The 25,249-nt window shown below is 35.0% G+C and overlaps 3 protein-coding genes across 8 annotated transcripts in view; 1 reads left to right on the forward strand and 2 right to left on the reverse strand.

Moving 5' to 3' along the window:
* LOC100743322 (myosin heavy chain 95F) overlaps positions 1 to 1,621 on the forward strand; it is a 20,712-nt gene extending 19,091 nt beyond the window's left edge. For all 4 annotated transcript variants that reach the window (XM_012392048.3, XM_033323822.1, XM_033323821.1 and 1 more), the window contains 3 exons: positions 52 to 169; positions 256 to 471; positions 702 to 1,621. In XM_012392048.3, the coding sequence (XP_012247471.1) occupies positions 52 to 169; positions 256 to 471; positions 702 to 853 (486 nt within the window). In that variant the 3' untranslated portion in view covers positions 854 to 1,621. The remainder of the gene's footprint in view (positions 1 to 51; positions 170 to 255; positions 472 to 701) is intronic.
* On the reverse strand, positions 1,403 to 10,010 carry LOC100743447 (fatty-acid amide hydrolase 2-B). The gene is made up of 10 exons (XM_003493669.4): positions 9,727 to 10,010; positions 5,224 to 5,402; positions 4,232 to 4,457; positions 3,376 to 3,593; positions 3,065 to 3,176; positions 2,678 to 2,982; positions 2,463 to 2,555; positions 2,191 to 2,349; positions 1,914 to 2,096; positions 1,403 to 1,826 (listed from the first exon to the last, which is right to left on the reverse strand). The coding sequence occupies exons 2-10, from the start codon at positions 5,395 to 5,397 to the stop codon at positions 1,737 to 1,739; spliced, it is 1,560 nt and encodes a 519-aa protein (XP_003493717.1). The 5' UTR covers positions 5,398 to 5,402; positions 9,727 to 10,010; the 3' UTR covers positions 1,403 to 1,736.
* Positions 10,011 to 10,169: 159 nt separating this feature from the next.
* On the reverse strand, positions 10,170 to 23,747 carry LOC100746316 (fatty-acid amide hydrolase 2-like). Of its 3 annotated transcripts, none has more exons than XM_033323825.1 (11): positions 18,012 to 18,050; positions 16,168 to 16,347; positions 15,128 to 15,347; positions 13,888 to 14,105; positions 13,326 to 13,437; positions 13,019 to 13,176; positions 12,388 to 12,525; positions 12,037 to 12,129; positions 11,668 to 11,835; positions 10,955 to 11,137; positions 10,170 to 10,841 (listed from the first exon to the last, which is right to left on the reverse strand). In XM_033323825.1, the coding sequence occupies exons 1-11, from the start codon at positions 18,048 to 18,050 to the stop codon at positions 10,734 to 10,736; spliced, it is 1,617 nt and encodes a 538-aa protein (XP_033179716.1). In that variant the 3' UTR covers positions 10,170 to 10,733. The 3 variants fall into 3 exon arrangements, with proteins under 3 accessions (XP_033179716.1, XP_012247536.1, XP_033179717.1); XM_012392113.3 differs by lacking the exon at positions 18,012 to 18,050 and adding an exon at positions 23,542 to 23,747 and having other exon boundaries at positions 10,525 to 10,841; XM_033323826.1 differs by lacking the exon at positions 18,012 to 18,050 and adding an exon at positions 23,245 to 23,348 and having other exon boundaries at positions 10,525 to 10,841.
* Between the last annotated feature and the right edge of the window lie 1,502 nt (positions 23,748 to 25,249).

Consider the following 25,249-nt stretch of genomic DNA (forward strand, 5'->3'; position numbering starts at 1 on the left):
AGGTAAATAAAATGCAATAAGAATTATTATCGTGTAATTTTTTTTTTATAGGCTTGTCGTCATGAATTCCATCGAAGATTAAAAGTTTACCACGCGTGGAAAGCGAGAAATCGCAGGCGAACAACCATGGATGAAAATGAAAGGGCACCAAAATCTATTATGGAAGCCGGTAATGCATACAGACAAGTTTATTTATCTGAAAATCAAAGACGGAACATTCTGTATTATATTAATATATTTTAATGTTTCTTTCAGCGGCCAAAACCTCAGTGCCTCAAATGAAACAGCCCATAATCGGATCATCGCAACGATATTTCAGAATTCCCTTCGTACGACCAGCTGCATCCGGTCAGCAAGATAACTCGCATACATCTTGTAAACGAGGATGGTGGTACGCTCATTTCGATGGTCAATACGTTGCCAGACAGATGGAACTTCATCCTGATAAGGCACCGATTCTGTTGGTGGCAGGTAAAATTCTAGATATTCATCTCTAATTCATTTTAATCTATTTTTTTTTCTTTATCAGCTATAACCTTATCTGTATACATCGTTGCAACAATAGTTAGAATCACTGTATACATTTATGTTATATGTTAGTTAAAACTTATTTTCGAAGACACCACATTCGAAGAGAACAAATAATCGCGCATATTCATTAGGGTAATTAGAATCTTGAGCAAAAATTAATTTTTGTGAAGGTATTGATGACATGCAAATGTGCGAACTGAGCCTAGATGAGACTGGATTGACGAGGAAACGCGGGGCCGAGGTATTGGAACACGAGTTCAATCGTGAATGGGAGAAACACGGAGGCAAACCGTACGTACCTCCGTGTGATCGTAAAAAATGAGACCAATTCCATCAAACAGACGAAAGTAGTTTTAATATAGATCTTATAAATTTTTGTATTAACCCACTTTGAAAGTGAACCCATAGCACAGTGCCTTAGGATTTGTGCCTTACTCGTTACACAAAAAAGGCAATTCTTTGAAAAGCACGATAATATTGATTAATATTATTATCAGTTATAAAATTTTTCATGAGAAGCGTAGGGAGATAATTGCATCTACAGTGGATTTAAGGATGAGTGGACGTATAATGCATATACGCCTGATGCCTGGTGAGATGTGATATATACACAATATTTCAATTAGCTATTTGAATGCTCATGTGGGAACAGGATTCTTATTACGATAGATTTAATTGTTCAGTATTCGAAGTCAGTATAAAAATGTGTTAAAAATTTTTGTAATTAAAAGGAAATTATTCGTAGAAAAAAATAGATCTCATTCAAGTTGAACTTATACCTTTCTTTGAAAGCAGGAAAAAGTATGTATGTATGTCGATTTGCCTAATGAAATCAATTTATGGTATTAAGGTTTATTGAAAATCGATGAACTTTTAGTATATAAAATTCCTTCATATTTTGTAATGGAAAAGGCTCATGGTTCCTTCGAGTAATATACAGCATCGTTGAAAAGACTATCTTCTATTATGTATAAGTAATTTTACTTATTTACAAGATATATCGTTGCACATTTAACGCGAATTGTACGTTCGTCTTTTTAGTAGATATAAAAAAATTCATGAAATATATAATATGCGATCAATTATTCTTACAAATAAATAACATTTATGCCATTTTTCGTTTTGTGTTAGGGTAACATCGTGTATAGTTTCTAATAAAAATATTTGTACTCATAGCAGTATATTAGTAACGCTAAAATAAAAGCTTAGCTAGGAGGTACCCAGCCATAATAATTTTTCTCGAATTCTCTGGCAACTGCTAAACAAAGATGATCTTGATAAGATGCAGATATCACCTGGAACACAATTATGGGATGTATCATAGAGAAATGAACATGCAAAAAACATGTTAGAAAGCCTGAAGTTTAGAATCCATTAATTACCTGAAAACCAAGTGGTATTCCATCTTTACTGAAACCCATTGGTATCTGCGTTGCAGGTGTACTTGTCATATTGGCTAGGGCGGTATAAATACTGCAGTGTGCTTCCCATAACATCATTTGTGGAAAACTTGCTGTACGACACCAAGTTGGACATATTAGTACTCCATTATCTTTTAACATAGTCTGTAAGCAGCATAAAAAAATATTGAAGACTTATTCGATACAACAAGCATATATAAATTACGCCTTTATTACATAAAAGAATTATTAATCGTACATTTAGTTTTAGAGTAAGTTCTGCCTTAGACCTTTCATAATATGCTATACGTGAAGATGACAAGAATCCCTTGTGGTCTAGGCACATTTGCATAAGTGTACGCATTGGTGTATATTGTGACAATCCTAATAATGATTTTGTGAATTCTATACCAGATCCCTTAGGTCACAGAAATGAAACAGAAAGTTACAATTTATTAGCTTGAAAAATAGAAGCCAAAAATATATATGCAATAGAACAGTTTTAATTATCGATATTTGAATTATCATTACACTTGAGTTTGGTTCCAGTATAGAATCAATATTTAGGCTTCCTAATGTGGATAACATCATGTGGGATATATCCTGGAGCCATTCTTGTGGAAACTGGAATGCAATATTTGAATCTTAATTATTCATTATATTTACTTATATTAATTATATTAGTTATTTATTAGATTTCGAAAATTTTACTTCTTTTTAGATTTAAATTATTATAAGATTTTTACTTCTTCCACGCTAGCGCCTTTCGTTATTAGATACTGCTTGGCTTTGTGAATTGTCTCCTTTATTTCTGATGTTGTCGATCTAATACCGAAAATGCCACTGATGCTATCGAAATAATAAAATTTTAAGTTTTTTATATCGACTGGTTCGTCGAAAAGTGGAGGCAATCTGCATGCGGGGGATGCGGCCAACACCTTCATACTCAAGTAAAGATCCTCCACGTATCTTGCTATGGGTCCTATTGTTAACATCTGTTTAAAGATAGGATCGTCAACTAGAAAGAAATGTCCATCGAGAGGAATGGTACCTATAAAGAAACAATCGTATAGAAATATATGTATATACATACATATATTCCAACAAGTACGTATAAGTTCTGAGTGCAATACCTGCAGTAGGTTTATGAGTAAAAATACCAGTGAAGAAACTTGGTATTCTTAGGGATCCAACTAAATCCGTTCCAATTCCAAGCACAGATGCTCCTGAGCTAATTAACGCAGTCTAATATAGAAAAGATAATAAAAATAATTAAACAAAAGAATATTTAGCAATTGAATAAAGGGTGAAAATTCTTTTGCGATTATATGGACACTTTTATATATTTTCTTATAATTCACGATTTTATTGATTACGCCATATACAGTATATAGGAGCATTAAATTACTGTAAACGTAAAAACTCGGATGATCTAAGTGATTACCTCACCCCCTGACGATCCTCCTGATGTCTTTCTCGTGTCATATGGATTCATTGTATGGCCAAACAGAAAATTATAAGTGTGCAGAGTTACACAATACTCGGGAACGTTGGAGACCAATAAAGGAATGGCACCAGCGTTTTTAAACGTTTGAACTACGTATGCGTCTTCTGTGGCCTTCATGCCTTTCTTGGATACGCAACCACAGGTAAAGCTCATTCCTAATTTAAACGAGAACAAATTTCGATATTACGCTCGATCGCCTTTTTTATCATATTAGAAATATATTAACTACAAAAGTTATATTATAATTTATTATTACTTTCACAGTAGCGAGGGTCTACAGTGTCAGAAATTCTTATGTAAGAATTTGGTCGTCCGACAGTGTTTAAAATACAAACAGTATCAATGCGAAGATGGATCGAAAGGATCGATGGAGTATTAAAGAAAATAGGAAAAGAGAATATTTTTAAATTTTGTTCGCTGGGCTTCGTAAGTCATTTCAGAATTCATAACTTCGAATTTTTACGCCCCAATCTTGCTTCCGTTTCAAGGAACATAAGGATTTTTAATATCTTAAGACATCGCGCGTATATCAACGACGACTTCTACATGTTCACGTTCAATTTCATAAAATTTCGTTGAACAGAAAAAGGGAATGGTGGGAAAGGAAGAGAAGGATATTTATGGCAATGAGAATAATACTTCGACCTCGATTCGTGTATCGTAAAAGTTACTTAATTTATCTTAATTAAAATTCTGTTGATGAATTTCGACTCGTAAAACGAACATTGGAATAAAATATCCGTGAAGCAATGTTTCGATCAAGTTTCGTCGAATGGTCAAGAAAAATTGTTACCTTTAACCGCGCACGATTCCTTGATAGATATCGGCACACCATAAAGAGGCTTATTCCTTTCCAGTTGCTCGGCAGTCATGGCTAAGTCACCGCTCTTCAGTTTGGCGTCACATATCTTTGATTCCTCTAGAGCAGCTTCGAATCGATCTTCTATTACTGCGTTTATGAATGGATTCACTTCTTTAATACGCTCGATATATGCTTCCACTATTGTCTGACTACTGAGCTGTTTTCCAATAAAAAGAAATTACAAAAGTTGTATTTCAACTATCAAGGGCCAAACGTTTCACAAACGCAACATCTCACGCGTAATTCCGTTTTATCTTTTCTTTTTCTCAATTAATTTATATTATTTTATATGTCTTTTTCAATTAATTTATATTATATTTGCATTAATTTTATGAGAGGAAACTCTGAAAATTTGTTTGGTATCTTTCTCGCTAATATTTTGTTCTTTTACTTACAATTCTATGATTCTATAAAAAGTTCGACGATATCAAGATACTTACAGTACTATGATAGTATAAAGAGTTTACTTGTGACTCTATTTTATGTAACGGGCATTCTTTGTATCATTATCTCTTTCACTTAGATCCTATAATTTTATTTTCCAGAGTATTCGAGAAAATTCAAGTATTTATCGTGGGGGATTTATCTGAAAGTCGGGGAAAGGTAAAACGAAATCCACGGGTTCTTTTCGCCAGAAAACAAACAAAGTAAAAGGTGAAGAACAAGGCACATTTAAATTACTTCATTTAGGCGCTTTTAATCAAATGTTCTGTTTACCTGACGATAAGAAACTTGAATGTACTCAATAACAAAGTTCAAGTGGAAATATCAGAGGAGATTTTAATTTCAATAAAGATAATTTAATTTATTAATCCGATGATAATGAGTGCAAAGAGCAAATAACAAACGAAGAAATGATTAGAATAAAAATGAAGTTGTGTATGAATTGATCAGAACGAAATCATTTCTAGTAAGTGCCTTACTTCTCCGTTTCTGATCTTGCTGGCTAGCGTAGTTGCGCTTAATTTTAATAGTGGATTTTTAATTGGAGGTATACTCGGCTTTTTCTTCCAATGAATAACCATGAGTACGAGACGATGAATGCTGCCTATCGCTTGTACCAAAATTATTATTAGGTTGATGAACGCCTCTATCATCTTTCCTGCAATAGGAAACATTATTTATTAAGCTGCTGTTTTAAGCTTGCTAGGATAATTAAAGGGATGGAATGATTTTTTATAGTATTCGATTGTACTATGGTACGATACATGTCCGTAATTAACCACGTTCAATTATACATGATAAATTTTCAAACTCGATTTCTTCGAACACTAAATCTTAAATGAACAAATTTTATCCCATATTTTGTTCTTATTTTCTCATAAGGGATCATTCCATGCCCGCTTGTACGTGTTATGCGACTGCACTTTGTATAAACGAGAATATGTGTTGGGTTGACAACTAAGTGATTGCGGGTTTTGTCAATAGCTGATATTGACAAAATCTGCAATCACTTAATTACCAACCCAATGTTATTGCGCTCTTATATAAATTCTAATTACATAAGCTGTTTGTCGGCTGAGAAGTTCAGATAAACGCATTTTTTATTAGAACATAGGTCCATTAAGAACAAACATGCACGTTTAAACCTCTCTTATTTGACTCACATGTGACGATTAAGTTGCTAGTTTTTCATATTCTATTGATTTCTCATATCTAAAAAAATTAATAAATATTCAATGAATAATATCATAAGGTGTACGTTGTAGGTTGAATTAATCTTTCTTTGTGGAATTTTTAAATATATGCTTGGAATACTTCCGCTTCGCGTTGCATATTTCAAACCAGATAATTATTTTTTTAAATCAACAATGACATGTCCGATTTATCAGACATATTTGACACGCGATTTACATCTTCGTGAGAAGCTTGTGTTTTATAGACTATTCTTCTATAATTTCATGATTTACGTAAGAGAGTCAAACGATTCTTAGCCTGTAAATTTTACTTACAAATTTACTCGCTAGTCGTATTATTAAAATTGTTTCGACCATAGCAGGGAATTTACTGGCTCCAATAATTTCTCACTTATGATTCGTGAAATTTCATTAATAATATTACTTGAACAGGGGGAGACAAGAAAGAAGAAATATATAATATCGCGAGTTCCTAAATGTTTGATCGAAAAATTATAGACGTATGGACAGGAATTATTGGGCCATATTTTTGTCTACAAAGATGATAACTGCAACACGTTTGCGATTTTTACGCTCGCATTTCCTAAACGACTTACGTGACAGGTTACTGTACACTATGACATAGTCTTCGCTTCATCGATTTTATGCACGATGGCACTCCGCCTCGTCATAGCCGATCGGTACGACAATGTTTGAATGAAAAGTTTGGATTACCGTGGACAGAATGCACACCTGCTCTTCACGTGCGGTCCCTCTGTTTATGAGACTCGATGAAGAAATTGTTTATTGTTCAAACGAACGGATTGCATCCGTCAAACAATTACAACATCCGATCGAATGTGGCTTTTACGATACAAAATACAAAATCACTAAGTAATCTTGAGCAAGAACTTAGCAAAACTAGAAATGCGAGATCGGGGCTGCTTAAATAAGCAGAAAGTAGAGAAGAAGAAAAAAGGGAAGAGAGAAAGGAAGATATGAGATACACATATACATATATAATAATGGATCCGGAGCATTTACGTACTACACGTAGATAAACACGTTGCTACAAAAACACGTCTTGAATAAAATCAGTCGAAGAATTATTAAAACTTGGACATTTTTTTCCTAGGAGAAGTTTTTGCTACTCGTAGTTCCTTTCAAGCTTCAGTTTCTCGTGGCAAGTGAGATATATCGCGATAAAAAACGTTTGAAAATCACGATCAAGATGAATTTTACATGAACTTCTCTTTATTACAAATCTCCATCGATCCAGAGATATAAAAACGCAAATCGGTGTCTTTTAGACTTACTTTTTATACACTCTGTGCATACAGTCAATTTATTCGAGATTTAGCAGTATTTACCCGTGAAGGAAGAACATAGCAACATTGAAATACAGTACAGTGTTTATTGCAACATAAATCACCAGAAATCTATGCAGTTTTTACGGTTTTCTTAGAAATACTTTTTCTCGTTGCAGTGAATGTGCACACAATCTTTGACTTCCGCGTTTCTTCCTTTTCCCTGTACGTGGCACCTATGTATCTGTTACGTGATATCCGATAACGAGCTTCGAGCTTTTGGTTCGTAAGTAATAAACTCGTAAGGAAAATACGATAAAGTTTCGTCTTTTCCCGGTTTCGGTATATTTCTTCGATGTGTTTCAATATTTTTTATTTGAATATTTTATTGATCAATTTATTTTCTATATGAAAGAAGATTCTTTCACAAGATGATCTATTATTCTCGTATCGTTGTGAAAAATCTATCCTGCTGCGAAAAATCCACGCGATTTTTTAAATCCCTTCCGTGAAGACCCCGGTGAAGAAATAAATGACATGGTTGAAACATTTCCTCGTTCGTATCATGCTTGTTTCAGAAATATTATTTTCTCATATTATTTTTCTTATATTGAATAATATTATTAATATTATTTGATATAAGTACTCTAGAAAGGAAATAAATTATTAAGGATACTGATAACGAATATTCGTGCGTTAACCTACAGGTCGGTCCCCATCGAATGAACATATTCGCAAACAGTGTTCTCGAACATGGCCAGACAGTGGGGTTCGAACTTTAGACTAACACGTGAATATTCGTTATCAGTATGCTTAATAATTCTTTTATTCATCTCCTATGTAATGGTTTTCATCGTTTAATTGTGACAATAAATAACACGTATACGACGTAATTAGCTTCGTGATAATTATTAGTTACATTTTTATCGGTACAACGTGATGGACAGTTACGTTCAGGAAATTTTTCTCTCTATATTCCATCCTTTCGTCTTAAACATTGATAACCTTTGTTAAATGAAATGTGAATGGCATATCTGTTTTTTATTACTCTTAACAGATTATTATAAACGGACGATATAGCCAAAGTTAAAACAAACTTAAAACACTCGTTATGTTGTAACTGTAATTGTTATTAGTGACAGGGAATAACGTGTCAGGCCAAATACGCAGCCATTCAAAGGCATATAATTTGTAGTAAATAGTAAATAGTTTTGGCAGATAGACGCGTAAACATCATATGGAGGTCAATATCTTCTTTCTTTTTTTATTAGCGTTATGTTATATAGCGATTTATTATAGGTTTACGTTACTCCGTTGTATGATTTGTTTGAGCCTTTTCATCTTTAGTTCTTTCAACTCTTTAATTTATTGTATTTTTGTATTCTTTGCTATTTTTTTTTCAATCTTTTTCATTTAGTTCCAACGCGAACAACTTGGACGTACAGCGTGTACAATGCGCGCTGTATATATCGTGCTTATTGTGTACTTTGCTTGCTATTTTTGCTATCAAACGATTGCTATTTTTGTAGCGATATTTTTGTGAACTGTCTAGACATTTGTTTACACAGTCTAGATAATCGTTTATGCAATCGAAACATCAGAGGAAACGTTAAACCTCTGTACACAAAAAGTCCATGAGGCGGTTTTCGGTATGCTGTTATGAAACGAATAGGCAGGTATAATGCTTAATCTACGATTTTTCTTTCAAAAGGTCGCACAGAATGCTTTACGTTTTCAAATGTCATAATCTTCTTGTTTACGACTTATGCATGTTGTGGATTCTTGTGCACGCCGCTGTTTCAGCTGACCCACTTTCCTTCGTGTAAGAAGGTTTGCTTGCGCACAGGGATATTTCAGCTAATTTTTAATTATTTATAACTGAGAAGCAAAGTCGAAGATGCAATTTTTTATTCTTGATTTTCATCTTATTTTAGCTTCAAGAATCACCCCTTAAATTTTTTCAACTTATCGCCGAACACCCTGTGTACTTGAACGTGGAAAAAATCTTGGTTACGGATGTATCTTAAACTAATTAACGTTCTGTATATCGTTGCATCAGGTTATTTTCTAAAAGGGACAATCGGATAAGTGAGATATCCGGTAAACTTTAGGAGAATATAATAGCAGTTTGAATACGTAATTCATGATCAATATGCACATAATCATTTTTTCGCTCGTCACAAGGTCACTCTAATTTCCTAAATTAAACGATACATCCTTTTATGTAATATTCGATGAATTTTTGAATTCTCTACGAAAAAGGTACTCGAAGTACTTGGGATCGAAAAATGATTAATTGAAAAATAATCATTTTTTACCTCAAGTACCTTAATACTTTTTTGTGGAGGATTAAAAAATCCATGGGATGGTGCGTAAAAAGATGTGCTGTTCAATTGAAAAAAATAGACGTAGTCTTCGCTTTTCATCGAGATAAAATTCCTAATTGTGCGATTAATAGAATTTCTCAATATCCGAGAAAATTTTCAGTTTTAGTAGAACTTACCTTGTTTCCTTCTACCAAATGAAGATCGGTATTTATGGAAAATACTTTGACACAAACTTTGACACAAACTCGAATAAAACAAGATTCTCACTTTCTTTATTGTTAAATAACACTTTATGAATACGTCATTCTTAAAGTTCTTTACTTTACGATTATCAATGAATGAATCGTTCGCAGTGAACTGACCGACTTCGATCGACTTTTAATGCTCTTCTGATAGCTGCTGTGTCCGTGTTACACTCAAGCACACTCTCAGCTGTTCATGAAGACGTTTTTTGCTGTCATAAGCTCTTAAATGGAAATGGTGCAATTTTATCGTTGTTCACTAAGTTATGTAAATTGATCTATGAATAATTTAATTCCTTTACTGAATTATTCAACTTTAATTAGACGTAAGAAAGCAACGAGGAAGGAAATTTTTACGTAACAAAAATAAATGCAAATCATTTTTATGAATTTTATTTACATCAACTATCAGTTACATAGCTCTGAATCTTTTTGCAGATGTAAGTACAGAGTCATGAAATGTAATTCTTTTTACTCCAATTCTTCTGATTGTTCATTAGCTTTTTAAACGGTTTACGTTTAACGACTTTACAAACTGGCGCGCGTGATAATCGAGAAACTAATTTATTAAATCAGCTTCGGACAAAGCTCGTTCGCTTCATTGCAAATTTCTCCAACGATCGAAGGTCAAATTTTTATTTCGTTATTTATTCATAATATCTTTACCAACGATTGTAAATTCGACTTATCCCTAAGCTATTTTAGGGTAGAGCCAGACTAGCCACTTCCCACATGTCATAAGAACAGCCTATATTTATTACACATCTTAATTTCTATCGTAGATTCGTTCACGTTTGAGGTATCGCAATTGTTCGTCGTTTGAACGAAGAAGCACACGTTCGTTACCGTAGTCTCTTCGCCGATCTTATCACGTCAAATACACTCGATTTATCGCGATGGATCCTCGTATCGAAGTCTTTATCGTCCGATCAAAGAGAGAATCAAACTTGCAACTCGATCATCGGTGGCAGCTGCCAACCACCGAAGGCTTTGTCGATCTCTTCAGCCACTGCGATCGTAAGATGATCGTTGCCCGCGTTTGCCATGATCTGCATGAGGCAAATAAGGATGAAAACGCATTACGCAATGAACTTAGAAAGGTGCATGCGAAATGTCATTACTCTGATGCTTGAATTTCACAGGTACAGAGTAAATTACTTACTTGAAGGCCAACAGGTAAACCCTGTTTGTTGAGCCCCATTGTACAGTGTGTCGCTGGTATTCCTAGTACGTTAGCGACTGTCAGATACATGAAATTGAAGATATTCGGGTAGGTTTCGTTCGAGTAATAGGCTGACGATACGAACGTTGGGAATATCAGTACGCCGTTATCACCTAGTAGCTCCTGCAATAAAAACGTTTATAATTTACCGTAGGAATGATAGACCGGATGACTATTACGGGAAGTTGAACTATTATTTTATTGCTAGGTAAAAAGAGACGTTCGACCATACTCGCTGGCTAAGACTCTCTTGTCTTCGCGCGATCACTCGCTGCAAACGCACACACACACATACCCATGCACATCCTTTTTTGCTTCAGCCTTACAAGGACTCTCATCACCGATAGTTCTGTCCCCTTAAACTATCTACAATGTAACATTTATCCTAATTTATACAACAACGCTACGTTACTTTTAATAGGAAGCATTGATATGTTCGCTAACAGGTACGCCTAAGATACACCAACAAACAAGTGTTAGTTTTTAGATATAAAATGGTCAACTTTTATTTTAAGAAATTAACGTGGAAGGTTACTTGAAAACAGAAACAACGCTGCATCTCGAAATCAGACATTGTCGTAAAGGATACACGAAATTTCTTGGAAATTATTTCAAGCCTGTTAGTACATCTGTTTTACTTGAAACTTGCTTACCTCGAATTGTTTCTTTAACTCGTCCCTCTTAGCGGACACTTCGCGTTCATAACTCTCTGATAATTTATGATATACCCATTTCATGACGATATATGTAATTGCAGAGAGCGTATTCTGCGACATGCCACAAATGGATTTCAATTCTTCAAGCAGACATCTACTCGATCCCTGCGCGATAATCGCTTGCTGGTTATATTGGAAAGCTTTCAAAGGAAGCGCGACGTTAAACGCGTTCAACGCGTTCCATTTTCCGTTAAATTACATTTTTATAAATTAAAATAGTAAAAAAAAAAAAAAATGAAGAAGATGTAACCCACCGGTGGCCCCCGCCGCCAGATAGAATCGCAGATCGTGTTAATGGTAACTCACCGCGCATTTAATATCATCCTTGATGTCATCGAGATTCACCGACAGCATAAGCGATGCCATGTTAAGCATAAATTTCATGGCAGGTAACCGTGCCTAAAATTACATATTTTCGTAAACGTATCCTTAAGAAAGAACTGAAGAATCGTATACGTCGTTTTCGACTAAAGTTAACCATCTCATTTTTATCATTTCGAAATCATCACGAAGATCACCAGATTTAGAACCTATACTCTTTCGCGATTTATTCATTTCGAAATGACTATTCGTTGATAGATGGAATTTCAAACGCCTATTTCTTCTCGGAACTCGTCATACACGTACTTGGTGCGAGCACTTAAACCGATAAAATACCTTTTCCACTTTGAGACCGTACGTCGTTTCGATGTGGATCCTCAGCTTCTTCATCGCCTGTTTTACATCTTTGCTTATAGAGTCCGTTACCACGCAGCAGTTCTCCAGGTAAAAGAATTTCATGTCTTTCAAACATACCTACAGCAGTAGAAATTCCAGGAAATATTCAGCGAAGATAATCAGAGATTTACTGGAGACGCGAACACTTGAAAAATGAGAAACGAAGTTCCCACGTACTTCGTGCGATATTTTATAAAAATGTTAACTACTGTTGAATAAAACTACCGTAAAGAAAGCAGTGGATGTTATAAACGAAATATTATGAAAGTGTTTTTACGTTACATGCTCAAATAATACGAAACCGTGTTAAAACTATTCGATGTCCAATTTTAGATCGTTCCTTTGTGACTGTTCATCTCTCACAAAGCTTTTTATAATATTGCTTGTGATATAATACGCCCATAAATATCTTCTGCGATTAATGTTCGGATAGTTTCCCGACTCAACGCATAATTTGAAGAAACCAGTTGAGAATTAAACGATACCGCAGTCTTTGATTGTTTACGGAAAGACACAAGAGAATTGAGAATTTAACGGCGCGGAAATTTCGTAGTATAAAGAGTTGAGCAACCTTCTGCTCGAACTTCCTCCACGTCTCTTCCGACTGACACATTATCTTCATCATAAGAGACAAATCCTCGGCGTATCTGACCATCGTTCCTGGTGTACAGTACAGGGTAAATGATTCATCATGAGAATATGGCTTATGGCCCTCTGTAGAGATCAGACCTGCAAATTTATACAGTGAAAATGATATTTTCTTATCTTCCATTCTTCCCGATTCGATATGTAATCAACGGGAATATATATTCGACGAAGACTTTGTAGGACGATCGTGAGTTTGGTTAATGGATATTTTACCGAGTGTCAGGATTTACCTGACGTGGGTCTGTGACCAAAAATACCGCAGAACATGGCCGGAAGCCTCGCAGAACCTGCGACATCCGACGCGATGCCCGCGATGGAGGCGGCGGAGCTTATTAGTGCTGCCTGAAAAGAGATAAGAAAAGAAGAAGGGAAAGGAGGAGAGACCGCAAAGCCACGTTATAATTTTCATTCGGCGAATTATAATCCTACGCTGCGTGAAAATAAATGAAAAACGAAGAGAAGCAGAGAACGACGGAGACGAAAAATTAGAAATCAGACTGTGATCTTATGCCGCCTAAGAAGGAACAAGAAACAAAGAGAAAGCAAAAAGAGAGGAGCAAAGAGGCTGTATTATAATCGTAACTCGATTATTCTTCGCTTTTTCTAGACGTAGAAATAAAATAGAGGAAGAGTCGATTTTATTTTTGAAAATTACATTTTATGTAATGTCTGATGTGAAGTCTGTTAGATCTGGAGGTCTAAGCGACCTCGAAGCTTTCCATACAGAAATATAATGCAGGTTTCTTGGAATGATTCTGTGAGAAGACGAATGCAGTTTAAATAAATACAAACCTCGCCACCGGAAGAGCCACCGGGTATCTTTCTGGTGTCATAAGGGTTTCTAGTAGTACCAGTAACTTTGTTGCTAGTTTCCCAGTTCAGACATAGCTCGGGAGTATTACTGACGAGAAGGACAATAGCTCCAGCCTTGCGTACCATGCTAACAACTACTGCGTCTTTAGTCGCTTTCTGTGGAGATTTTTTCTTCACGCCGGCCATATGCGACATTCCTGACAGAGGATGAATTCGATGAACTTAATTCTACTCGTATCGAATAAGTCATCGGTTCTTTCAAGCAAACGTGATTTACTTCTCAACGATGCGCGCGATGCTATTTGTTATCGGGCAATTAAATTGCATCGTAGTAAATTATATTAGGAAATGGGTAAATCGTAAAGCGATAAATATACTTTCTTTGATACGATAAAAACTATCGACGAAGTGTGTAACTACAACGGCGATCGAGTTAAAATTAATGAGCTTAATGATTGAACGATTAAAGGCGACTCAAGGTCGACAATGTTTTTATGAAACTTTAATTGCACTTCTTGTTTTAAACGAAGGGAAGGAAAAAAGAAGAAGAAAAAGAGAAAATGAATAGACAATATGTTAATAGACAAAAGATGGAAACGAGAATACAGGAAACGTATGAGACACGCGTTACGAGCTCTTTCGTACCTCGCATTCGAAACACGAACGATCATCGACGTTGCTTCGAATAAGTTCACCTTCCATTTACAATCGGTATCGTTGTATGTAAATGTTTGTTTGTCCCGTTTAATCGTGACTGCTCAAGGAAAAGGAAAAGAAAACACCGGAGAGAAGGGAGTGAATAAGTCGTTGCCGTGCGTGACTGAAATGAAAAGTATCGCACGATTTCTTTCGTTCGTTTCGACAATTGTTACCTTCGATGTTAAGGACATTTTTGAACGATAGCTACAACAATGATTTCCTTCTCTTTCTTCTTTTTTTTTTTTTTTTTGAATTCTTTAAAGCTAGGACCGTCGATTGTACTATATAAATACGTGGCAAGTTACGCGCACGACACAATATAACTGAAAATAGCTTCAAAATATTTGGATTTGGAATGTTTTTAAAAACAAGCTGTAGTTTCCCTTGCGATAAATGCTGCGGACGACGAAGAAGCCGTGTGAAATGTGTATTCGATTATTCTGATTAATCCGATTCAATCTTCTGATTAATCGTCTTCGTCTAGACGAAAATCTGACCCGTTAAAAAAGATTGGACGAACCTTCAACGGCGAAACTTTCTTTCACAGTTATGGGTACGCCAAGAAAAGGCGTCTCACGAGCAAGTTCCTCCTCGGTTTTTGTGGTGCTCGCTAAGAGCTTGTCAACTTCCTGCGCTTCCTGAATGGCTGCGCTGAAACGCGACTCCACGATAGCGTTTATCACAGGATTTACGTCTCTGCATCTCTCCACATAGGCTCTCACCACTTCCTCGCTGCTGATCTACGAAAGAGATACTTTGCATGAAGTATAGTATCCGGATTGCGAAACTTTTCGTGCGAATGTGTCTTTTCGCGGGCATTTCAAGGTCGCTACAGGCCGAAAATTGGACATGTTTCGAATATTTGGTCTTAACCGGAAGGAAATCCGCGTAAGACCGTGAACGTGCAGAGCGATAAGCGGCAAGACAAGCGGTGGTACAGCCAATGCCAATGCCGCAAATGCCATTTCGCCGTTTTATTTTTACCGTTTATAGCTCTTTATACGATCGCGGGAAAAGATAAAAAATAACTCGATCCTAATCCGATAGTCGCGAGTCAAATGCGCACAGAATCATAGAGTAGCTGAAGAGTAGCAAATTTGAAAAAAGGTACAACATACGGATTTTTCACGCCTTATTTCCGTGAAAAACGACCATAATTTTCAGCTTCACCGACCTGAGAAACACGTAAAAGGTGTCGTTTTAATATCTTGCAGTCCGGTTACCACGCTAGAGCCGATATTTTTAATCGTTTGCGAATCGTTAGAGATAAGATCGTAATTATTCTTTCGTTCATCCACTTCCGGCTTAATCTCGAAGAAGATTTTTGTGCATCGGAAAAAAGATTTTAAATTTATTTAACGAAAAAAAAAATGTCTCCGAAGGTGCAATTAGAAATTGTTTCGTAAATTTGAATATGAAAACGATATAATTTATTATCGATGAAAACCGAATTAGAAAATGAATTAGAAAGCTCGATAATTAAATTATCGAGATCAAACTATTAGCGATCGAGGAGAAATCAATTTGTATTCATCGGTTGAGCCGTTATCGCGTCCTCACCATTTTCTTGCGAATCTGTCGCGCAATTTCTGTCGCTGAAATCAACAACAGCTGATTCTTGATCGCTGGTATTCGTTTCCGCTTCTTAAAGTATTGCAGTTTTAAAATTGGCGTCACGATACAGCTTAGCATAAACACAAGGTACTTTAGCAACCTCTGAATCACCAGGTTTACCATATCCTACAGAAAAAAAGAAACATAAAATTAAGTTGCTACATTTGCATGTTACGAAATTTAACGCAGTTTATGAGAATATAAGACGAGACGCAGAAAAACGTACATTAATTAAAACTTCCGTATCTACATTCGCAGTGGAAGTTCATTAAACCGATAATGATAGTTCAATTAATGGTATTCATACATTAAATGAGTGTGGCGGGTAATAAAAATTAGTGACACGATAATTAAAGAAAATGACGCGTTATATTGAACTGCAACAGATACAGATATTTTCCTGTCGCATTTCAAACTAGATTTTCACTTTGAAATTTTATGGAATTTGTACGATGAAGGATCACAGTATCGTACGATTATCGCATAATTAATTTAACGATCAACGATGAACGATTAATTGCGACCATATTTGCGTCGTATAGAATCGTTCGAAGGGTTTCTTTTGAAACAAACAATCGAGAGAAAGTTCGACATAGAAAGTAATAATCATTAACAGCCTAATGCCAAACTACTTGAACATTGTTTTAAGTAAAAGTTCGTCTGTTAGCGACTATAAAATACAGAGGATTTTTAATGTAGAAGAGGAGCGACGTTATGACATAACTTGGATGAATGTATGACAGATTTGCATAATAAATTCCTGCATAATAAATCCTTATCTTTATAGATGATCTCTATAATGGATCTCTATAATGATCCCTATTTTATCTTATATTTATCTGTAATAAATATTAAAGTAGTTTGGATTAAACCTATCTTTCATTCGATCGCAATTTCGTCTCGTCTAGCGGACTTCGATCGTTAAATATAAAACAGGAATACTTTTAATTTCACACACAAAATGCAATACATAGAAAACTCTACATAATTTGAAGATTCACCTAATGCTAATTAAACATTCGACTAAGCTTAGGTAATTCTTTACAGTCGAAGTCTTTTCAATTTTACGCGCAAAATATTTCTCATTGATAACTATTCATTCTTATTCTGAGCATGCAGCTAATGGTAATTAAACATTCGATTAGTCTTAGGTAATTCTTTACATTAGTAGATCTTTTCAATTTTACATACACCATATCTTTTATCGGCGACATTTATTCGAGGATTTTTAACGAATTTCGAAAACTGCGATTATCAATGCAAATCGTTACATTCTGGAAATGTCATGTCCCGGCGAACGTGAAAGCGAACCTTTAAGCAAACATTCTTCCCTAATCGCTGTCCCGTGTTTGCTCGGCCGCAATTCCAACTCGTTGGAAATGTCTATATGCACCTTGCACATATATACTTGCAAATGATGTTATGTTAGTCATTAATGATTCGTTGGTTTTCGATTATGGCTCGTATTATACGATGAGGGCAAAAGTCGATAGAAGAAATCGTTATATATTAAAAAAATATAACGAATGACGGAAAATGATAAGAAGCTGATCATTTTTTTTTACAAAAAAACATATATCAAAACCTAGAAGATATTTTTATCAGGATTGTTAATTCTGTTTCATACGATTCTGTCTTGGAGATGTTCTTAATTACAAGGCACTTTTTATTTATTTTTTTCTTTTTTATCTACGCTCTGTGAGATCATACCGATCGTTTTCTTCTTTCGAGTAATCGTTTGTAGAAACTTGTCGTAGGTCGCCGTTATTCACTAAAAAATTGTACTGTACCAGATTTTTGGGATATATCAATGGCCATAGAAGTTTCATCCTCCTGTTTTTCAATTCGAATTATCCGATCGTTGGCGTAGAAATAACTGTTCCACGATACGTGGTCACGAAGACAAATTACGTCATTGCTGATTCGTATTGTTCACTGATTAGATTTATTATAGTTAGTTTGGTTGTCGCCGAATCAGACACATCCACGGTCAAAGCGCATCTCGATCATCTTTTCCGGATCTCCTCTGGTTTCAGACGAAGCTGGACATATTCTATCTGCTTCGTTAAAAATTGATTTAACGGTGTTCTTATCTCCACGTTTTCCAAACTGAAATTTTATATCATTTTCAAACTGACAATTTCAAATTCAGCTTCGCTGATTCATTTTTTTTTCTTTTGTTTAAAACGAAAACACGTTATCTATCATCGGATTATTTATTATCGGGCACATAGCGAATCGTCGACTTTGGATGTGCAATACAAATGACAAACACAAAATGTAAATGAACGTTCATGCATTTTCATAAATGCTAATAAAAAAGTACACGTAAAACAAACTTCTATATAAAGAGTAAATAAACACTTGTGTTCTTACCGATCACACTCGCGTATTACAAATATGCACTCGATTTCGATGGAAAATTTAACGTTTATGATTCTGTACCTACATATTGTATACACTGGCGTGCAGTATTTCGACACTCGGTACGATCCAGTCGAAGAAGACTGATATTTTTATTACATCCTCGACATTATTATACGAAGGATGTTCCTCGCTTGTAGCTCGAATCAAATAGAAACGTTCTGCTAAATTGAAACTGAAACAAGACACCACGACACACAACAGCGTGGATCGAGCTTCATATTTATATCAAAGAAATAGCTGACGTTTCATAAAATCTGTGCAAACTTTCAGAACGTGATCGAGGTACGCATACGTATTCCGAATGTTCTAACATCTCAACGTCGGACAGATACGCTTTTAAAGCCACTTTAACTTACGTAGGTGTGACTTCCGTAAAAGCGATTCTCATTCACTTTTCAGTTTCATTTACTTCGTTTAATTTTATGCCCTTCTATTCGTACTAATTAATATCAATCATTGCTTTCATTGATAACTACTAACCATAGGAGGTATGGTTTGCCTTAGGCGAGATCAGCAGCGAACATTAGATCAAAGAGCTTTATCCGAAGTATCTGCGTTTTGTATATCAATGGTAATTTAGAATGTGCGAACGTTTAATGTACGATAGTGAAGGTACACACCTGTATTTTCACTATTTTTCCTGTTATCTTTCTCTTTTTACCGTTACGTGATTACGAAGTAGTCGTAAGTAGAATAGCGGTTGATAGTTTCGGACTAAACGGTCCTGGTGCACAAGTGGCATACTTAAGCGAAGATCTATCGTGGTGGGGCGTTTTGTGAAACCCTCGGCGACCTTTTCGTGTGACTAAATAGAAAAAGAAGATACCGATTTAACAATGCGAATATTATCAATAACGTGTAGCAATGAGCATGATTAATATAGTAAGAGTATAGTATTTAAGAGAGTATTTCGTACTCCATGATTCGGTGATCATTAACAGTATGTTTATGGGCAGATATTTTACAAAGATAATATTTCATGCAAAATATTATACAACAGGCATTGACGTCGACGATATTTTTGCTAAAAATTCAATCAATAAATCTTCTATTTAACGAATAAATTGCAATCGCTTTTGAATGTTCTAATGGTATTATAATAGAATGGAAATTTTATTCCGATTCAGTAGAATATTGACTCATGTCTTAATTATTATTCAAAGTGGAATTAAACAAATTCCTAGGTTCTATATACTTTGTTGTATGTTTCGATATTTCAATTTTCCTCCTAGATATCTCATTATCTTCGTTCGCAGAAAAATATTATCCCTGATAAATTCGTCTGCGGCTTCATGATAATTCTTATTTTTAGAATTTATACAAACGATTAATTTATCCATTCAATTGATACGCCCTCTTGCTTTTATGATCATTGTCCTGTTTTTCTTCGTCTTGAACAGAAAATGATGTCAATGTGACTCGTTTGTGTTCGCGCTAAGTTACAGCCGTTTCTCAATTCTTCTTCTCTTTTTCGTCTGGCTTGCCTAATCTACTGGATACTGAGCACGATTCAGACGAATTATTTCCCTTTCTTCCTTTCTTCTCTTCCTTTTCTTTCTTTGCCACGATTCCATCGCGATTCGAGAGAAATTTCATGAAAGGAAATGAATTTCCTACGTAATATACAATTGCATAATATTTATTTTTTTTTTTTTTTGCACAGAGTACACTTTTGTTTGCGTAGACTGAATCCTCTCGTCATTCTTCGTGGAAAAAAATAATACACGTTTTTAAGTGTCCTCTACATTGTCAAATAAACGTGGAGTCACTTTGATTAAATGATCTTTGATATGTGTACTCTATCGTTTATGGAACTTCGCTGTTTACGAAACGAGAAGTAATTATTGGGGTGGCAACTAAGTGATTGCGGGTCATGTCATTACCACCTGACGACAAAACCCGCAATCATTTAGTTGCCAATCCGATATTAATTATTAAACAAATTAACAAATAATTCGCTGTCTCTTTCTTTGCTTTAGCACGTTTATCAGAGTGTTTCCATGTTATTGCACCGCGTAACACCGAATAAGATTAAGCAACAGAGCATGAAATTTCTTGAAACAAGAAGTCGTGAAATTTTGTAAAAAGATCCTTATTCCCCAAAAACTTTGTTATGTGCCAAACCGTAATGGTGTTAATTTTGTCAAACGTGACATTCTCTATCTTCTTTTGAGCAAACGTGAAATGATCTCCATGAGATTATTCGATGGCATTCGTAGATTTGTTTGCGTCTATCGCTGTTGTAAATTGAAAAATGGAAATAATCTATGAATATGAAAAATGATTTATTTAAAAAATTATCTTCTCGACATTGACGCGTATTTTCGTGCCGCATGTGTTGTCGATATTTTCATTCGAGAAATTGGATAAATATTGAATCATGATGCAATCGTCTCGATCTATTCCAAAAATATTGCTAGTCATAAGTCAAGTGAGTACGACAAGTAGTCGTAGTTTATTTTACCTCATTTGTGTAATACGAGACTTCGCGATTAAAATCTGTGACAAATCACAAATAATTCATCGCACATCATTAAAAATCAGTAGTTATATAAGAGTTGTTAATTGAACATCAACAGTTTCCAAATGGCCTTATTTTAACCATGTAGTTTGTTAGTCAATATTTCATTATCGATAATCAAGATTAATTGGAGATCAATCGTAAATCGTATCGATTGCGTCCAAAATTGCTAGCGGATATCGAGATAATATTTTTAACACGCGAGAGAATATTTTCGTACATTAAAAAAAAAAAAAAAAAAAAAAAAGTCAATAATTTTCATCGAGAATACAAATAATTCATCGCACATCATTAAAAATCAGTAGTTATATAAGAGTTGTTAATTGAACATCAACAGTTTCCAAATGGCCTTATTTTAACCATGTAGTTTGTTAGTCAATATTTCATTATCGATAATCAAGATTAATTGGAGATCAATCGTAAATCGTATCGATTGCGTCCAAAATTGCTAGCGGATATCGAGATAATATTTTTAACACGCGAGAGAATATTTTCGTACATTAAAAAAAAAAAAAAAAAAAGAAAAAGTCAATAATTTTCATCGAGAATAGTTGGATAGAAGAACTCGTAATAATTTCGTGCTTAAACCTTATTCTGTCATAGTCGATTAAATTTCATTCGATTACAGATTATATTTATATCCATAAAGCTAAATAACAAATAATTGTATCCAATTCATTTCGGTCGTATCGCCGAAAATTTAACTAATTCGATTAATCTAAATTTGAATGAAACGTGACACACAAACTCGTGTTTTCCGTGGCAACGGTAACGACGAATTCTCACAGGAGAATATTCTGTATATGATCAGACGATGTTATTTAGCCGACAACGAAGTTTGAACGCGAATATCACGCGACGAACGACGCTTTCGGCGCGTTTCGTATCTGATTTTCAATTCTCAATGAAAACTCACAGAATCGACACTGTAGTTGATGTTATACAAACGAAACTCTAACGGGCAACTGTACATTAATGATAGTGCAAACGATACATTTTCGCGTTACTAATTTCACTTTTGATATCATTTTTCTGATTTATGGTTTCATAAAAACACGATTATGTTGTAAATAATATAAGGTGAAACAGCGTAATAAACATCGATGACGTCAATTTCAATCTGCAATTAATACGAATCTGAGCTAATACCAATGAAAATGTTTCGCTTTATCAATGACTCGATTAACATAATAAGCTAGATCAAGGAATAAGGTCACATTCTTACGAAGAATACACGTTATGGAACACGTGTTAACTTAATTGCATGACACGTTATTCGAAACATTGTTCTACCAGCAGAGATTCAATTACGGTAATTGCTGCTTCGCTTCAGTTTCATAATCACAAAAATCAGTTTTGCTCGTATGTTAGCCTCAGAGTTCTTGTTACCATAATCCAATTCCTATTCTCTGTTTTCTCGATCTGTCAATTTCGGTTTTTCGACCTTTGTCTCTTTCTTTTCTACCCTTCTAGCTAGTTTTTTCTAAGATTTCAGGATTATTCGATATATTATATTCAATACAAACGCAGCACAGAGATCTGCCTTTTTTAATCACCAGCCGCAAGATCACTTGCACGAGCAATGATCGACGTGACATCGAGCTTCACTGACTTACCAAAACTTTGGAATCTCTACACGTTGCATTACCCGAACAATTTAAGAACAGATAAGTTTAGAATTCCTTTACTTGAAAATAATGTTGAATCAAAAATCTACGAAGGTGGAGGAGGTCGATCTACGTATTCATAAACCCTGAAACTCGCCTCAAACAAAAATAGCGCTTAGAAATCCAACGTTCTCTCTAACTTCCACGAAACTCCTAGCAATGAAAATTCTTTATTCTCAACTATATCGATATAAATATAATTCTGGGTTGGTGTCAACGTCTGTTCGCCTTCTAGCGCATTCTCGAACCTCATTTACGCGGACTTGTTTCTCTTCATCGTCGTTCTTCAACCTGTCACGGAATCGCGTGAAAAAGTAGAAACGCGCGGAAAAATTGTGAGAAAGAGAAACGAGCCAAAAGAATTATAAACAATCTTATTCTATTTTTCCTCTGTCGTATGAAACTTACGAATCCTTGTTATTTCAAAGCACTGTACACACACAGAGAACGATCCTCGGAGCTTCGTCTCGAGTAACAGTTCGGGTACATGTACTCGTCGCTATGTTTCTCTCGAAACTCGAAATTTGAACGATTGATGTTAGAATTAATGAAACTTATAAACATAACAGGTTTCGGAATTTTTATTCTACAGTTGTCGGAAGGCGCTTAAATATTTTTTTAAATATGATAATGAGATTTTATTTATGCGTTATTCTGTTGACATCATTGTACTTTTTCTACCGATTAAAAATGTTTTCTGATTACCATATTGAAGATAGTAAAGCGTTCCACGTGGTGGCATTGATGCACGATGCAACAAGAATTTAACGGAGACCGAATACGATAAACGGCAGTTGCGAGACTAATTCGAGATTGCCACGGCACTCGAGTACAAAAAGAAAACGGTTTTCGTAGTTGTTACGAGTGGGGCGGCCGAATTCCTCCTAAGTATCACTTGCTTTCCTTTGTCCTCGTCCGACCTTTGCAGATTCAGGTTTCCACTGCTGTCCAGACACTTGCCACCACGTTCGGGTAAATCATTCGACCATTTTCTTATCGATTCATTTAAATTTTATCGATCAATATATATCATCGCATACGATTTTTATAGTTCTTCTTGCCTTCTCATTAATTTTAATTTGTCATGTCATTTAAACGACACGTGGTTGACCTTAATCCTGTGCTAGAAGCGATATTACTACTACCATTGTGATGCGATTTTCCTATCAGATACGAACAGCGATGAGATAAATCGTGAACAATGTTGGACGAGAGAAGGAGGCGCAAAATATCCAGGTAATTTTGCTCATTGGCATGTTCAAATCGAATTTCGCAAATGGTTTAACGTAACAAGAGATTCCATATGATAACAGGTGGTGAAATTCTTCGTTTTCTTCGTTTCCTCAATAACTTTGAGCATCGGTGTGAATAGTGAATTAGCATAAATTAGCAGCTATATTCTTGTTACGTACGTTCTTCGACTCGAAATAATTAACGTGTCGTTCGTCGTTCTCTGGTCTTTATACTGTAAGATTTACGCTTGGGACACGCCTTGAGAATTCTAGACGATTGTAATTCCAGTGTTCGAAGGAACAACCAAGCGTTTCATTAAATGCGAAACTTTCTGTTTCGCTAGGCCATGCGAGCGTGAAAACCGCGCGCCAAGATTTCGCAAATTCAGTCACGTGTTAGAAAACTATCTAAAAGTGAATTGGGATGTTTAATTAAAGTTCTGAGAATATTTCAAAAATATTTGCAATCTCGATTATGAAATTTATTAAATCTTGTTTATTAAAATTAAAATATAACAATTTATCTTATTTCTTAGAATTGAAGATAATGTAATTTATATGCATGTTTCTGCATCAGTTTCGAGTCTCCTTATGGAAAATATTCAGTGAGTTGGTAAATTAAATACAAAAGTGAAAGGCGAGATGTAGCAATTTCAATTTCGAAATAATAGGAAGAGAAAAGGGAACAAAGGTTTTCGTAAGAAATGGTGGTCCTATGTTTACGGTTACGCGTGAGCTTTCGTTTATTTGAAAAAAATATTATTTACATTGCACAGATATATCACTAGCGTCGTTAAAAAAACGAATAAACAATCGGTATTCCTGAAAGCTCTTCGCACTTAGTTTTGAAGGAACAAACAATTTTTATTCAACTATCAATCATAATGACAAACTTGTCTTACGGTTAATATCCGAATTAATCCTCTTATAAACTTAATAAAAATCAATCGTTGAAATAATATGTTTCTTTTCTTTGAGATACACAAACAAAATCAATTATCATTAACAAATTATTAAATTTTTAAGTTGCGCCAGTAGTTTCTGTCTGCCTAAAAAAAAAACGGTAAATATTTTCATAAAATAGAAATTTCGACATCTAAGAACCTAGCTGAATCCTTAAAGTATCTTTTATTCAACCTCTCTTGACACGCACTCTTCGCTTTTCTATTTTCTTCTTTTAT

Source organism: Bombus impatiens, unplaced genomic scaffold (assembly GCF_000188095.3).
Source record: "Bombus impatiens unplaced genomic scaffold, BIMP_2.2 scf_1275, whole genome shotgun sequence".
Taxonomy (NCBI): domain Eukaryota; kingdom Metazoa; phylum Arthropoda; class Insecta; order Hymenoptera; family Apidae; genus Bombus; species Bombus impatiens.

Coding starts and splice junctions, on each gene's coding strand:
- LOC100746316 (XM_033323825.1), bottom strand. CDS start 18,050: ATGAAACTTCTATGGCCATTGATATATCCCAAAAATCTG. Junction 15,348..16,167: donor GACAGATTCGCAAGAAAATG/GTGAGGACGCGA, acceptor TCTCTTTCGTAG/ATCAGCAGCGAGGAAGTGGT. Junction 12,526..13,018: donor GGAGGAAGTTCGAGCAGAAG/GTTGCTCAACTC, acceptor CTACTGCTGTAG/GTATGTTTGAAAGACATGAA.
- LOC100743447 (XM_003493669.4), bottom strand. CDS start 5,397: ATGATAGAGGCGTTCATCAACCTAATAATAATTTTGGTACAAGCGATA. Junction 3,594..4,231: donor GGAATCGTGCGCGGTTAAAG/GTAACAATTTTT, acceptor CGTTTAAATTAG/GAATGAGCTTTACCTGTGGT. Junction 1,827..1,913: donor GAATACCACTTGGTTTTCAG/GTAATTAATGGA, acceptor ATTGTGTTCCAG/GTGATATCTGCATCTTATCA.